Source organism: Brienomyrus brachyistius, chromosome 20 (assembly GCF_023856365.1).
Source record: "Brienomyrus brachyistius isolate T26 chromosome 20, BBRACH_0.4, whole genome shotgun sequence".
In the NCBI taxonomy this organism is placed as follows: domain Eukaryota; kingdom Metazoa; phylum Chordata; class Actinopteri; order Osteoglossiformes; family Mormyridae; genus Brienomyrus; species Brienomyrus brachyistius.
The window spans coordinates 4166713-4183177 of NC_064552.1; the positions used below are offsets into that span (position 1 = coordinate 4166713).

Sequence of the window (16465 nt, forward strand, 5' to 3'; positions counted from 1 at the left end):
CTTCGCTGTTTGTAATGCAGCGTGGCCGATCTTTATGCGCTAGATCCTCTGCCAGCCGGGACTGCTTATCTAGAGCACCGGCATCTGCTAAAAACGTGTGGTATTTGAAGTAGTCGTTGAAAGCCGCGTTTACCTAATGAGAAGTCCAAAGTCACGTCCAAAACAAGAAATTAAATGACATCACTTTGTTTTTACATCATGCTATGCGGCTTAAAAGGCGTGGATATGCGGCTGGTGTATCATAAACAATATGACCTCGGATAGTCTGGCTTGTTTATCACTATGGTCATTATGGCACCTGTGCTGATAATATAATACACAAGGTTTTGTCATTTACAGTAGGCTATCGGCACATCGACCAAAACATCGGTTTTGGCCGATTTTGCGCCCTAGGCGAGCATCACCACCGGCGCCCCCGGTCCGAGACGAAGTGAAACTGGCTTACAGGATCACCCGGCCCTAACACCGCCATATGAAGTGTTTTCTGTATGATGACGTTTGAGCCGATTGGATCCTAAAGCTATAGCTTGTTGTAGCAACAGTGGTTTCTAAGGGGAGGAGGTACAGACACAGCCATGGGGTACCGAGTGGATGAAGACGGAGGAAAACATTATTTACTGAAGGTAAGTGAAAACCACAATGTTCTTTTCTGACCCCGTAATATTACTCATTCTTTATGGGGTATGCATATGCAGTTCGTGTTTTTTAAATTGTGGAATGCATTACTTGCCTATGTGTAGTGACGCTATGGCAACAAGAAATACAGGTGCAATATTATTGAGATTTAAACATCTGAAATATATCATTTTTTAGGCTATTCGTGCATCTTCCAGTCGCAATTTATATTATGAAACATTGCATGGTTTTAATGTTTTTCACAGTAAATGACATTGTAATATGTTGTTTGCAGTGCCAGTGGCACTGATGTACGATAAAGTTGAATGGAGGCAGGCTGGAACGGAGAGCGTTGCGGGGAGGATGGGGCTTCTCCGCAGTGGATCTCGCCTCCAGACTCCTTTTCCTCACCCGTCGCCGAGCTGTCATGCAATCTAAGGAAACTTCACTGTCATGACAGGTCTGCACGAAATCTGCGGAAGGCTGTAACAACCGGAAATCATAAACGATACATATATTTCACAAACTATACATATAAGTCACATTAAAAGATATTGCCTGAGAAATGTATGTCTCGTATATCAAAAAGCATATGAAGTAAATCATGTTAATATATTTGATGAAGATTGAATGCTTTTCTTGGTTACCCTACAGTGCCACCCCACGGAGAAAACTTCAACTGACGCCGGAGCTTAAAACACCCAGTCCTTTGTCAAGCCGAAGCGTTTCCCAAGAGATCAAGACGCCGGCAGGTCTGGGCTAGAAGCTTAGCTTTTTTAAATTAAGCACTCAGCTTGATGACGCGCTGGGATAATTAAAATCTCACTAAAGTAACCATTCAATGTCAGCAATGACACCAGTATTGCCAACAGGCCTATATTATGAAAATTTGTCAGACATTGCCACGTGTAACTATTAATTTAAAAAAATTAAATCTGATCAGCTGAAATACTAACAAGCTCACTGTGTTGGGAGGGCCATTGATGTATTTTTAAACTTTTTTTGTACAGTCACAAAGAGGAAAGCAGAGAGGTAAGAGACAATCAGACAGTTCACTGGGCTGCATTATAGCACAAATGAATTTGTTTCTGAAAAATGCAACACACCCTTTATTCGCTATGAAGCAGCTATGATTTGCCATGATTTAATCTGCACTGTTTTGAAGACAGCCCTACTTACTGCACAGTCGTCTGTAATGACTGAGACTGAGACATCATGCTGCATGAAGATATGAAGATATACAGAAAACTTTATTCACTTTCCACATGTCATTTCTTTTAGATTCAAGTCTTCATGCACACTTTCTAAGATGGTAAGGTTTACGCCTGATTCTTCTCAGTGGATATTAATGCAGATTCATGATTAAAATTTCAAAAAGGCTTAAAATGATCTTACTATTTCTTTAGTAACATGGCTTAGATATGATTAATCAAATTTTGAGCTGTGGGATTTTTTGAGAGGACAGTCAGGACAGGTTAAGAGAAAGAAAGACAAAATCCATCAAGGACATATAGAAATGTGAAATTTAAATGAACATAAAAATATAACACTGAATGCTATTTTTATGACCTTGATAATTGCATTCGCAAATATTAATTAATACAATCTATTTATACTGATTTGCTTTCCTTTGCGAAACACCACTCGTCACCATGTTTTACGCTAGAAATTATATAACTGTAAGTGTGTTGAGGTAACTGCCGAAGTATCTGTGCACTGACATTATATTGCAGTGCTCTGTGCATACAGACAGCGTTTGTTTTTGTTTATTGAGTAGGAGGGTTATTGACTCCCCAGAGGATTATGGGATCTCTTCGCGCCACAGTGCAGGGTCTGACCTCAGTGCTCATGCTCGCTGCTCCGTCATGTAGAGGCGACTGCGTGTCAAGCTGTCCAGTAGGTTTGTGGGCAAAGAACCAGAGCGAGAGTTGGTCCACCTGGAGGAGCAACAGGGCGAGACATCCCAGAGAGAGGACGTGGGTCGCCTTGGAGATGAGGACACCCGAGATGCTGTGGTGAGTGACGCGGGAATTCCAGATGCCTTTAATTACCGCACAGACACAAGTGCGGCACCTCCGAGCTCTGAAAAGGAACAAAGATGGTTCTTTGTGTTTTTTTGAACCAGGAATCATGACCAACTGGCATACAAGATACTTTATTCGTCACGTACATGCTTATACAAGTATAACATGTTGTGAAATGTACCCAGTTACATAGTTAGAGATGTAATTCTCTATTATAATCATATAACAGCATGACTGGCATTTAACTGCGTTTATTTGACGGCAAATCATAAACTGATTTAATTAGTCATTACGCGTTTCATTTAATAAACATTTTTAATTGGCATTTTTAACTCTGTTCATTTGACTGGAATTTGTAAACTAATTTAAGTAATTATAAAGTGTTTGATTGTGTGTTCAATATTTTGTGTATTCGCCAAAAGATTACTCTGTTTCATGGTAACCCCAGCACTGTCGTTTACTTCCCAGGAGCCTTGCCACCGGCTTCGGAAGACGCGCTGTAGGCTGAGGCGCCCTCTACTGGACATCCCGCTCTCTGTCCTAGAGGACAGAAATCTGATTGGAGACTTCAGCAAGGTGTGGCTGTGATGAGCCGCCTCTGAACACAATACAGAGATGGAAAAAATGTATGGAATACTTAGAAATACTTAGAAAATAATGATTTGTAATACAGAACCTTTCCATTAATTTTTTTTTCTTTGCAGTTTAGATTTTTAATGTAACTTCATTTAGGCCACAACAGCGTTTCTGTCTGTAAAGCTTTTTAAGTAAAAGTTCAGTTATAACCGATGATTTTTGGCATCCTGACACATTTTACAAATCGACACCTGCAATTATGTGTTAAATGCATTGACACATTGCGACTGTTTTATAAAAGCGTGACCAACATCACCTGCGGCATCCTGACACATTTTTGAATAAAAAGGCGCGTTTTCTGTGAAATGTGAGACAGATGGTGCTTATTAACAGTCTGCATGTTCCACCAGCCACATCTGTTGGTGGCAGGGGGTGCAGACCACCGGGACCTCAGGGGTATATCAGCTCAGACGGTGAGCAACCGCCCTGCCAGACAGATCGGGCTGCTTGGCAGGCAACACATCTCCTTCAAAGCACCTCAGAACTGCCTCAGATTTGCGGCAGCATCTAATATTTGTCCTGCAGATGGCGTCTCTCCTCCTGGGACAGTACAGTGGCGTCGTGGAGAGCTGCCTCATAATAGACTGCCGATACCCATACGAGTACCTCGGGGGCCATATCATGGTAATCATCCTGATCGAATGTGGTATGATTAGCGTTAACTGAGCAAAGCGACATGGTTTGGTACCACAGACCAAGTCAGACGGCGTTTCCCTGAAAGAAAGGGGAAGAATGGCAAAGTATGATGGATATTCCAGCAGCTCATCATATTTATATCTTGTTAGTCTTACAATGATCTTGAATCCTTGCAGCCTCTACAAAGTCAGGTTATCTGCACCAAATCTTCACGATATTCCTATAAAGGCGGTTGATTAAAAAATGCGAGCATGTAATGTTTATGGTGAGTTCACAACCCAGTGATTCTCAGCCCGGTGGGTCGCGAACCAAATTTGGTCGCGAGACGGAGTTGGAAATGTAAGCATTTTAAAACCAGCGAGCTCCTATGCTGATCCACGATCAGATTTCCCAGCCCCAGTCCTAGAATTAACTTATATAAGCTGGTCTTGGGTCAGCAACTGCTTAGCGCAAAACTAGTGAACATTCAACCAATCCAAGAAGCCAAAGCACGGATGCTTAATTTGGAATTCACTGGCACATCCAATCAGATTCGTGCGATAGGCATTGATTGGCATAAATTGCGTAGTGCACTGCGTGCTTGATCATAGAAGTAATGTAAACCTATACTTGATATAGGGTTGTGACTGAACTGGCTTGGTAAAAATTGGGTTACGCTGCAAAAAGGTTGAGAACTACTGCTATGAGCTGTCCCTCCATGGTCAGTTTGATAAGACTGGCCTCAGCTTGTCAATAGAGGGATACTGTGGATAGAGACTAAAATGAATGACATGGAGCAGGGGAGATGCATGTCGTTAAGCTCCGGGCGTCTACGCAGGGGGCTGTGAACCTCCACTCTGAGGATCAGCTGCAGGAGGCGCTGTTCCTGAACCCGGCACCGTTCCTGGGAAGGCAGGACTGCTGCCACACAAGCTGTGTGGTATCAGCTACTCCCCCCATCACCTGGAGTCCTGGCACCAGGGAAGGCCAATCAGAGAAGGCCTTGCAGGACCTCCCCCTGGATGGGGCGCAGTCTTCAGACGCCTCCTCCCCTCGGAAGCTCGTAGTCTTCCATTGCGAGTTCTCTTCCCAGCGAGGGCCACGGCTGTAAGTGTGACTACAGTGAAAGCCCTCACACACAGACACACACAAGGGTGCACAGATGAATTTTCAGCTACATCTCCCAGACTCCTAAATAAATATAAACTTACATGTCAGTATGTTGTTTATTGTTTTTACACACATCAGTGCTCATAACAAGTCTGTAATCAAGCATGGCAAGAAACAGCAGTCTGCTACACAAGCACAACAGTACAAAAGGTGTGGTGAGAATACACAACAAAGAAGAATAATGCAGAACTGAATGCTGCAAAAACAAAATACCACAAAGTGTAGAATGGCATATACAACACAAAGGCTACAAAAGAAGGAATGTGTGGTAAAATAACATCAAAAAGGTTCTGTATGTCTGCTTTTAGTTGTCGTCACTTGGAGCCAACCTAAAACATCTTAGCTGAGCACAATTTTAACAGAAATGTGAAATGTTTGCTTTTATAAGAGAACTGGAACGCTTGCTTTCACAAGGCAGTATTTACTTCGCTCCCTCTTTCTCCAGGTGTCGGTACTTGCGAAAACTGGACAGGTGTCTCAACGTTTACCCAGAGCTATTGTATCCTGAGCTCTACATCCTAGAAGGAGGCTACAAGGACTTCCATTCACACTTCCCGGTAAAACACACCTGAAGTACTGATTGGGTATGGAGACCGGGAGCTTTTATAAAATAAGGAACATGCAGACGTTTGGCCAGAGCTGGGTGTCTTTTCACAGGGCCTGTGTAACCCCCCTGGATACGTGCCGATGCGCCACCGGGACTTCAAAGACCAACTGCGCAGATTCCAAAAGAAACGAAGAACAAAGACAGTTCTTGGACAAGAGGCTCTGATGTCCGTCCATACACGTTAAATCCCATCAGATGAATTAAAATTACCTATTTATAAATGCAATATGCTAGCTGATTTTTAAAATTCAAGTGTTTTATGTAAAGGACATTAATGTTACCACAATGTCGGATTTGTGATGTAAATGTTTTAGTTTGTGTTGTTTTAATAAAACACATACCTCATATGAATTTGCATTACAAATGGTCAATTTAAAAAATTTAACTTTACCCGCAACAACATAGAATACAAGAAGACAGTCACTACTCCTCAGGTGAAGGTCACATTACCAGCGGCCCGGGACGGACGTGCCGGAAGCCGCTATACTCTTCCGGAGCCTCGTTCAACTCTGATTGGTTACATTTTACCGGAAGTATCCATACGTCACAATATAGCCGGGGATCACAGGCATAAGGACTGCCCACAGTGCGGCGCAGTGGTATCTCATTACGGTTGGCGGAGGAGCAGCGGGTTGTTCGACCTTAGCAGGATTTTTTCCCCTTATTATTTAAAAAATCCCAATTTATTTTTATTGCTGGGAATACCACAAGTTAGGCTGAACAGTAGATATGGCTGCGTATAAACTGGTACTTATCCGTCACGGAGAGAGCTGCTGGAATCAGGAGAACCGGTTCTGTGGCTGGTTCGACGCCGATTTAAGCGAGACCGGGACAGAGGAGGCGAAGAGAGGCGGGGAGGCCCTCAGAGGTGATGCTGCGACGTGTTTTAAAACTCTACTAGCATCCCCTACCCGTTAGGGGCTGTCTGTTTTTTTTCCCCCAGCGAATATCCTAGTGTTTGGTGTGCTGGCTGTAATCCATTAGATGGCCAGCTAGTAACTGGATACTGCTCGTTCGTAACTGGAAGGGTAATCGCTTAACAAGATACATATAATTGTTCACATTTGAAACTCAAAATTGTCGCTTTCAGCGTCAGGTATATCAGTTCTCAAGTGGCCGTCGGGGATTCATTCGAAACTGGATGAAATAGGCACATATACGGATGTCATAAATAGTTTTGTATAAGTTGCCGGTTTAATCTTTAGCAGTACTCTTAATAAAGTGGTTGCATGTCAAGGGAGATGAATTGTCTACTAGTTGTAAATGGCGTAAAGCGCTTTGACTAAAGGTCAAGGCAGCTTGACATGCAGTATTCGGTTTGCCCCTGCGGGGTTTCTTTCGTTGCTCCCTCATGTAATACCGTAGTACTGCAAGTAAACGTTAAGGTAAGTCCAGGTGGTTCAGAGCCGCTCTTTCGGCACATGGCCGATTGCCGGCCGCCGTATGACTCACGAAGGCGCAGCCCGCGTGCCACTTCCTGCACGGAGACGCTACGCGCCGCACGTCCTCAGAACCGCGCGTGAGGCGCGTGGAAATCAGCATGGGGAGCCGTTCGTATCAATAATGGCGAGGGACCAAGAGATGTTTCCATGTACGCATTACATTTTGAACTTTTTTCCGTTTGGAAATCAGTTTATAGCCAGTGGCGTGTTTCACTTGGCCAGATATGCCTTTTCCTCAGATATGTAAATACGCTGCTCCCGCTTGCCCTCTTTCAGAGGCAGGTTATGAGTTCGACATCTGCTACACGTCGGTGCTGAAGAGGGCCATCCGCACGCTGTGGATCGTGCTGGACTCCATCGATCAGATGTGGCTGCCGGTGCACCGGACGTGGCGGCTGAATGAGCGGCACTACGGCGGCCTGACGGGACTCAACAAGGCCGAGACAGCGGCCAAACACGGCGAGGCCCAGGTCAAGATTTGGAGGAGGTCTTTTGACATCCCCCCTCCCCCCATGGATGAGGCACATGACTACTACAGCAGCATCAGCAAGGCAAGAGAGACATGCATTCAAACCCTATACAGCTGTTAATCCCAAGATGAGTGAATGGTACATTAGAGATGTGTACTCTAATGTAGGTGGGGAGGGATTACAGGAGATCACAGCCGTGCCATCTTCATTATGGGCCAATTTCTGCACTGTACCATTGGACAGGCTTTGAGGTCATTGTCATGGCAACTAGTGAGTCAGCATATGGGCGGAGCCCCTGTGGCTTTGGATGCAGCCTAAGAATCATTATGGGATTCGCAGCTCAGAGCTAGACCTGATAAGGATGGTGAAAATCCTCAAATCTGCCTCAATTAAAGGAAATGTTTGGGGATGTGCAGTACTGCAGCAGGTTACTCATCAGAATGCCATATATTTGGTGAAATGTATTCAAATTAGTTGTTCCAGATTTCAGCTGAGCACGGTTGTACATGCACTCGTGTCACCTGGGGTCCTCTTTTCTCTCTCACTCTAGCTAATGACCCCCCCCCCAGCCCTCACCATGAATATCCAGAATATATTTGTTAGTAAATGTGGATTTAAGGTCCCTCAGCAACCCAGCGCTAGGTTAATGTGTTGCAGCCATAGTATGTCTTCTGTGTACAGAACATGTCCAGTCCCAAAGGTCACCAGCCTTGACAATCACATCAAGCTTCAGTAGTATTTAGCTAAGCAGTGTGCTATTGGCTCTGTGTACCGAATTCCAGATTCAATCTTCCACAGCTTGCTCAATGTGCGTGTTTCTGTGTGAATCGTGCCTAGTATGGCCACGTTTGGGCCAGGCCCTTCGCAAATAGTCCGCAATCGTGAACGTGCTGCGTGATCCCTGCAGGACCGCCGCTACGCTGACCTGACTGAAGACCAGCTGCCCTCCTGCGAGAGCCTGAAGGACACCATCGCCCGTGCCCTGCCCTACTGGAACGAGGAGATCGTGCCGCAGATCAAGGAGGGCAAGCGAGTGCTGATCGCCGCCCACGGCAACAGCCTGAGGGGCATCGTCAAGCACCTGGAGGGTGTGTGTCCGGCCGTTCTGTAATTTCGGGGTATCAGGGTTGCTGCCTCCTGGGGAAACGGCTGTCCTGTGCATTATGCGCCATGCTGCATTTGAGTCCTGTTTTCTGGGGTAAGATGCGTTGTTGCGGCAGCTGTATGATGCAATGAAATTCTGCCACATGCGGCCTTTCCGGCATCTTCATTTCCTCCCTGCTTTCGTGACACTTCCTCCAGTGAAACGGCCTGTTCTGTCTCAGCCCTGCTCTGTGAATATGCTCCTGTATAAAATGCCACGTTTTTTTGTCTGAGTGATACCCTGATGTATAAGTACAGTGACTCCTTGTATGTGTTGCCATAGATTTGATCAGCGGCCTTCGACTTTGGATGATCACTGGCATGTGGTGTGAAAGCCGCTACATTAATCGGCTGTACAGGCTGACTTTCCCTCTCCCAGATTTACAGCTTTGGTTACGGGATGTTGATTATTTTTAGCTTGTTGGTATGTAGATCAGTGAGCGAGAAGCGGACAGTGCTGTCTTTCTAAGGCTTTCGGGCTGACCGATGCGTTGCACTGCAGTCCTCCTGTCGGCTCTGCCTGCTGAGAAGCAGCCTCATCATTGCAGGCCCCGCCCCCCGCCTCGTTCCTGCCCCGCCCTGACCGCCCACTGTGCTTTCCATCCCACCAACAGGCATGTCGGAGGAGGCCATCATGGAGCTGAACCTGCCCACTGGGATCCCCATCCTCTACGAGCTGGACAAGAACCTGAAACCCGTGGGCTCCATGCAGTTCCTGGGTGACGAGGAGACCGTCCGCAAGGCCATGGAGGCCGTGGCCGCGCAGGGGAAGGCCAAGAAGTAGACCGCTGCTCTGGCTGAACGACCACTGGAGCGGGGGCTTTGGGTGGGGAGGGCGGGGCTAATCAGAGCGACTACGCGTGTAGACCACTGGCGACAACATCATGGCACATTCTGCTACTTCATTAGGAACCACTTATCCGCACATGGATGTCTATCAGTATTATGGGATGGGGATGAACTTCTACACTATAGATACTCTAGGGACCAGATGACTGAATCCACCTGACTGTTCACCTGTGTGAAGTATGTTAAATGACCACTTATACTCCCATTTCAAATTTACGCATGTTTTACGGTTAAGAATCCCACTTTTGTTTATAGATCATTTCTTATTTATTTTACTCATTGAGTGGATAGCCTATTCTGAGGATGCTTTGGATAAATGCATCTAGTGTTTATTTCCCCGCCCCACTGTTGTCATGGTGATTGTTGCCTAGTCTACAAAGCAGCTTGCTTTTCCATGTTCGATTTATGCTGGTGTAGAATCGCGCTGCGCATAGTTGTTTCACTCTTGAGTGGAGGTTTGCTTCTCTGATCTTGCAAAACAAACGCCAATGTTAAAGTGAACTGATAGAAAGCGCTGCTTCCTCCTCCCTTTCCCAATTTGCTGTGTCAGGGGAGGGGCAGGGGTCTCCGCATCCCCCCCCCCCCAACAGCCTCCCTGGGTAGTGTGGTGCATCAGTCTGTGAATGTGACGTTCGTGTCTAGTCGTCCTCCCATGGCGTGGCTCTGTAATACTGTCTGTTCCTGTAAGCGCCGAAGGCTGCGAACCTGCATGAATCTACACCATGTTAAAATCCGCCGGACACCCTGAAAGTATATGATTATATGGAAATCTAGTGTCATTCGTATATGTGTTTTTTTTTTTGCCCCAATTTGTGTTCTCTAACCTGTGTCTGGGGTGTCCTGTTCCGGCACTTTCTGAACCCGCGCTTCGCTTCACTTTCTTGATGTTTAGAGGGAAAGGAGAAAACAACCTCACTTTGGGCTTAACGCACTTTTTAAATGTACACTGGACCTGTGTGACTAATAAACGTCTGGAATTATGCGTGTGTCTCTGTGCAAATGTGTTTTTCAAATTGATTCCCCTCTTCTGTTTTGTTCTTGGCGCCTGCACATTACATGTAGCCTGAAAGCTGAAATTACAGATTTCCAGAGACAAACAGGCAGGCCGCCTTATGTTTGAAGCACAACATCTGTGACAAATGCAAGGTTATAGACTTGTACCATTCCTGGTTAATGTCTCGAAGGATACAGTAATGGTAACAGTCCAATCCCTACCCTAAAGGCAATTTGTTGCCCTTGGCTAGTGGTTTCCAGGCCATGTTCTATTGAACACCTCAGCCTTACAAACAATGGCTTTGAGGTGACTGGTGTAATCAGGTATGAAAGTGGCTAAAAAAGTGTTAAAAACATGAACTGGTTAGGAACAGTTTAAGTCTGGTTTCATAACCATGACCTATAACAATGAAATTCACACTTCCTAAGTGTTCCCGCTACCAGTTAGCACATACATTTTATAACATACTTCACCTCTGCCTCGGAGGTTGATATTAATTTTTAAAAAGGAGGGAAATGTGAATTTGAATATTGTAGTCAGGCACCGGACCCAGAAGGATATGTAGCTTGGACAATGGATGGATGAATATTGTAGTCGTAATTATACGCCACAATCAAAATGGCGGTAGCGTGATACCGGCACGTGTATGTGAATTATCCAATTAGCGTCCACCATTTCTAGGCAATAATACCCAATAAGCGCATGTTACTCCCTTCTTGAAAACATGTCGCCGAGAAAGCTATGTGTTCCAGGTAGGTCTGCGAAAGAGTTTCTTCGGTTTATGTGTGGCGATGTATGATTGTGTATTCTTGTTTAAAAATGAACCCACGAAGAGCAGTAGATTGAATTTGCTTTGCTTAGTGCCTCCTCGGGTCCCGTACACGTGGGGACGCTGAGATGACCGGGGCGTGACGCTGGCCCTTTGCTTGGTGGCGGCTCGCATTGAGTGTCCGTCACGTTCCTGCGTTTATATGAAATACTCAGTTATCTGAAGACTTCATGCAAACAGTAATCGCACTGCGTGATGTTTCTTATAAGGCGCCATCGTAATCCTACAGGTTTTGGCGTTTAACGTGAAATTGGCTTGGCAGCTAGTAACGAGCGGTGTAAACAGCTAGCTCTGGCTGACAGATACCCCCTCCCACTGCCTGGGGCGCATTACGTTCCAGTCATCCCTCTGGTTTCGTGCTTTTTTTTATTCCGACTTGCACCTTGAGTTACAAAATCAATGCAGCAGGGTGCGCCCACTTAAATAGCATATAACATTTACTGCTTTTGTCTATGTTCTTTCGACTTGTTTATTTATTGATAGCACATTTTCTTTATTCTATTGTTTTGTGTATTTTTGTTTTGACCATATGTTTAAGATACTCATGCACCGAAACCGATTCCGTTCATTTTCTATATGGTCATTCTGATTGTAACACAATTTGCTCTTAAAGGCTTTTTTTGTCTTTTCGCTTTAAATATAATTTCCTCTGAAAAACTTTCTTTTATACTGTGAAATATTTTATCATGTTAATCATGTCATTAATCTGGGCGCAGTTATGGTTTTAAAACGTCTTTGGAAATCATTCTGAAGTTATTTTTTGGCCTACAGGTGAAAAGCTTTGCAGCACAGATGACTGTATACCCGGGACAGGCACTTACTTGCGGCACGGATACATTTTCGCTGCCCTCGCTGGCTATGTCTTCAGGAAAAACGAAGGCGAAGAGGTGCGTGCAAAGGCGAGCTAAGGAAGATTAATTTCACATAATTTTGTATGCATTGTGACCTGAAATAATGATTTCTCCCCCCTTCCAGCTGCCTGTGATTTCGGTTGTTAAAGAAACAGAAGCTCAGCTGCTGCCGGATGTAGGCGCTATTGTTACATGCAAGGTAACGAAACAAATTCGCCTCCCATAATACGGCATGTCGTGATACCGCACGGGCTGGCTTGGTTATACTAATTGTCAGAATTATCTCATACAGGTAACTAGCATCAACCCAAGGTTTGCAAAAGTCCACATCCTTTATGTTGGTTCAACGCCACTAAAAGACAGATTCAGAGGAACAATCAGGTGAAATTTACGCACAAAACCCTCTTTTTAACTTCTTAAGTTAAGCCACAGTCTCCTCTCTGTTCTGCTCTGGATTTTTAATGTAGATGTACATATTTGACACTGTGCAGTTTGTGTGTGTGTGTGTATATGAACACAAAAAGATATTTAACTCTGCGTGAGGTTCCTTCCTCGGTGTGTGTATTCAGGGCTCCTTGGTGCACAGGGAATGATCAGGGGCATTTTTAGAAATCTTTGAACAAAATGCCACATGTCTGTTGGAGACCCCTGTGGTATTTCAGACCCAGATGTGGTCACGACCATCTCTTCACATTTATTGTACCTAGACAGCTGATATTTATACCTTTATTTTGCATTTAAAACCTTACTGTAGTACTTCATTCCATCAAAGCGATTCTAAGGTGGCTGTATACATCACAGTCTGGACAAAACGAAATCGAACGCATTGTTCTGAAACGATCTGTCGCACCCGATTGTTATGCGTGTCTCGCCATAACCCCAGAGGGTACAAAATGTTTTCCATGCCGCAGACCCACAATCGGACTGCAAAGTAAATGTATTGTTGCAAGAGCGTGAGTCATTTTATAAGAGATGATGGTTCTCTGGCAATGGAAGTCGCTCTCTTTATTAACAGCCACTATTGGTTTAATTCTAGAAGCAGCACAGAGAGGGAAGTCAACAGTTACCGTAACTATCATGGCTGCACGCTAACGAAACGCGCGTATTACACAGCTACGACACTTGCTATTAGGTACACATGAATCTACAATACTTCAACTGTGGTGTGGTGCGAAGCATGTCAATAGTTGGATAATTAGTTGTGCTGACCAGCCACGCGGTTTCCCCATTTATGTCAGCCAATCACGGAGAGTGGGCGGGATCAGAACGTAGGAAAAGTTCACCTCAAGAACCCTGCACAGGCGGTGTGCCTACACGGTGATCGCCATGGTGATTACGGCTCATACAATGTCGTGTTGCTAAAGCGTCAGTTCCGAAGATTTCATTCAAAGTACGCTGCCTCCTTACCATTAAAATAAAATTTTAATAAAATAAAATTCTAATGGTCTTCAAATATACTTCCACAGGAAGGAGGATGTAAGAGCAACGGAAAAGGACAAGGTGTGTATGCAAGTAGCATTCAGTATCTGAACTGCAGTTTCTAATGACGATATGAGCACTAGCTAGTCGTTTGTGTTTTGTTTTAAATCTAGTCTGCAGAGTTGGTAAAGATTTTATTTCCTCATTGTAGGTAGAAATATACAAAAGCTTCCGGCCTGGAGATATCGTCCTTGCAAAAGTGGTATCCTTTGGAAAGGAGATTTGAAAATGTTGTGGGAAAAATGCATCATGCACGTTAATTCACGTAAATTGGTGAATTCCAGCCCCCCGTCACCCAGCAAGGCGGCTCCGCGGTGGGTGTTTACTCTCCCCAGCTCACGATTCCCCTGACGTTCTTTCTGGTATTCAGTGCTCGCATATTTCTGGTCTCACCCTGTCTGTAAACCCAGCGGCAGGTTACACTTGGCCTGTATGCGTTCCATAGGCACAGCATGGTCAGTCTTGGCCTGCATGTTTACTGTTCGCTAGCACCATCCTTGACCGGGGCTCATATCTCTTTGGGCGACGTCCAATCAAACTACCTGCTGACCACAGCGGAGAACGAGCTGGGTGTGGTGGTAGCTCACAGCGAAGCAGGTGAGACCCGTCAAGTCAGGAAGGTCACCTTTGTGCCTAAGACACTCTAAGAACTTTTTTTAATTAGACATGCTGTCTGCTAGTTTATTATGAGTATTATTACAATTACTTTTAATTTCCTTAATATTCCACGATATTCCAGAATTCTGTTTGTGTACTGTGTGATTTCTTTTGCACTATGTGCGTGCGGTAGACAATCCACATTCGCCTGTGCTCTACATACTTTGTGACGGGATGCACAAGAATTTCCCCCTGAGATTTATATTAATCTTATTTGATTCAGATAGAGGTAGATGCAGCCTATGCATTTATTCGTAACTTTGCGCTTGCCACCATCCCAACGATAGGAGTACAGATGATCCCCATCAGCTGGTGTGAGATGCAGTGCCCCAGGACGCACGGAAAGGAGTTCCGGAAGGTGGCCAGGGTGCAGCCGGAGTTCCTGCAGGCGTGACCTGCCAGCCGCCGATGTGGCAGCCCCCCCTCTCCTACGATTAGCCGCTCTTCCAGGGTCACCCAACATCTTCCAGTGTGTAGTCAAGCAGCACTAACCTGTTCACAGAATCGCCGATGGCGACGGCAGGAAAAGTCAGGGGTGGTTTGGTCTTCAACTGCAGATGATTTTGCTGCCGCTTTTGAGAACGGGAAGGAATGTGAGGTTTCGATCTAAAAGTGAGGAAATAACTCAACAAATCGATGTTCTGTCAGTCATTTATGAATATGGTCATTGGCCTTTGTACATATTTCAGAGGTTGTTTTACAAATATTTTACAAAAATAAACTGGTTACTGAAAATAAAATGCATCCTGGTTATGTTGTGATATTGAAGGGTTCCTCTAAGGATTTCAGATTCGCTGAAATCTCATTTCTTGAAGCTCAGGGCCACCACGTGTCTCTGGAGGCCCTGCTCCACGTCCCTCACACACCTTATCCCAAAAACGGCCCTCTCTTCCACAAACTTTTGGAAGAGGAGAAGTCCACCCCCAACCCCAAAGTAGTGTGACTTTGTGGCTAGATAAATGACACCATCCGAGTCCAGCAGTTTGTGAAAGACCTGGTGGAGTGCAGCATAGTAAGCTGTGTTATAGATTGTCTCTGATGTCAGTATGATGTCATATTTAGGTGCCGTGTCCCTGCTAACCATCAGTGGGAGGAACGCTGCCCAGTCACCGGAAAAAAACCTGCACTTAGCAAACTGAGGGTGCTGCGATAGATCTGTGGCTCTCTTCTTTGACGAAGGGCTACCGTCATCCTCCTCCACACTGCTGTCCTCACAGTTCAGAAGAACAGTGGGTATGGTCAGTCGGTCGACCACCGTACTGTTGTAATCCTGGAAGTGCACATCACTGGCTCCCATCTTCAGCGCTGCAATGCCCAGCAATCCTGCCCCGCAGCCCAAGTCCAGCACCTTCTTCCCAACAAAGCTCACTCCTTCAGCCTCAATATACTCCAAGAGGTCATAGGTACACTCCCAAATTTTGAGTCCGCCCTCATATACACCAGAGATGAGGTCAGAATGCAGGGCTGCGGTCTGGGACAGGATCTTCTCGCTATCTGCCTCCACTGAGGTTGTTGTTTCAAACACAGTTTCATTTAGGTAGTGGAGGGGGGGCAGTGACCCCACGCATAAAGTCTCAAACACGCTGTTTTCAAACAGGGACGGGTGACTCTTAGGATTGTGCTCTACGGCCGGTTTTACCTTTAATCCCGCGTCATTTACAGCATCTTCCTGAAATTATATTGAGAAGAGGAAAACACCATTCACTTACAGGACACGAAGAGTCGACGCTTCAAAGTTTTACAACCGTATCGATATGCGGCGTTGCAAACCAGTAAAAAAACTCATAACATGAAAGCACGTGGCTGCACAACCCGAAAAGTGAAGCGACATTTCAGCTATTTAACAAACTAACTAGTCGCATACATACCGCGTCAGTCGAACGATCCGGCAGCATTTGGATACGATCTTTCTCATTCGAGTCCGCATCGCTCGGTTCCTTGGTGTTTATCTGTACATCGAAATTAAAACTGAAGGCCATTTTAACACATATGCCTCGGAGTTTAAACAGAGCTGTAGTTTTTACCGTATACATGCACGTCAGCACGAGGTGACAAGCGGTAATGGACTACATCTCCCAGCATCC

At 45.3% G+C, this 16465-nt stretch overlaps 4 protein-coding genes across 5 annotated transcripts; 3 read left to right on the forward strand and 1 right to left on the reverse strand.

The window, feature by feature from the left end:
• The first annotated feature begins 452 nt into the window (after positions 1 to 452).
• On the forward strand, positions 453 to 6018 carry cdc25d (cell division cycle 25 homolog d). Its single transcript, XM_048986704.1, has 12 exons — positions 453 to 623; positions 911 to 1075; positions 1270 to 1367; positions 1626 to 1647; positions 1897 to 1927; positions 2487 to 2630; positions 3108 to 3215; positions 3626 to 3688; positions 3801 to 3899; positions 4729 to 4997; positions 5506 to 5617; positions 5718 to 6018. Exons 2-12 carry the CDS (start codon positions 942 to 944, stop codon positions 5850 to 5852), a joined length of 1215 nt encoding a protein of 404 aa, XP_048842661.1. The 5' UTR covers positions 453 to 623; positions 911 to 941; the 3' UTR covers positions 5853 to 6018.
• Positions 6019 to 6238: 220 nt separating this feature from the next.
• On the forward strand, positions 6239 to 10553 carry LOC125715345 (phosphoglycerate mutase 1). Its single transcript, XM_048986709.1, has 4 exons — positions 6239 to 6535; positions 7386 to 7660; positions 8487 to 8667; positions 9337 to 10553. Exons 1-4 carry the CDS (start codon positions 6397 to 6399, stop codon positions 9504 to 9506), a joined length of 765 nt encoding a protein of 254 aa, XP_048842666.1. The 5' UTR covers positions 6239 to 6396; the 3' UTR covers positions 9507 to 10553.
• A 697-nt stretch (positions 10554 to 11250) lies between these two features.
• Positions 11251 to 15121, forward strand: exosc1 (exosome component 1). Of its 2 annotated transcripts, none has more exons than XM_048986712.1 (8): positions 11251 to 11317; positions 12166 to 12293; positions 12370 to 12444; positions 12538 to 12626; positions 13712 to 13745; positions 13876 to 13926; positions 14237 to 14321; positions 14669 to 15121. In XM_048986712.1, the coding sequence occupies exons 1-8, from the start codon at positions 11290 to 11292 to the stop codon at positions 14773 to 14775; spliced, it is 597 nt and encodes a 198-aa protein (XP_048842669.1). In that variant the 5' UTR covers positions 11251 to 11289; the 3' UTR covers positions 14776 to 15121. The 2 variants fall into 2 exon arrangements, with proteins under 2 accessions (XP_048842669.1, XP_048842670.1); XM_048986713.1 differs by having other exon boundaries at positions 12166 to 12281.
• On the reverse strand, positions 15021 to 16455 carry mettl18 (methyltransferase like 18). The gene is made up of 2 exons (XM_048986708.1): positions 16250 to 16455; positions 15021 to 16050 (listed from the first exon to the last, which is right to left on the reverse strand). Exons 1-2 carry the CDS (start codon positions 16412 to 16414, stop codon positions 15184 to 15186), a joined length of 1032 nt encoding a protein of 343 aa, XP_048842665.1. The 5' UTR covers positions 16415 to 16455; the 3' UTR covers positions 15021 to 15183.
• Positions 16456 to 16465: the final 10 nt, after the last annotated feature.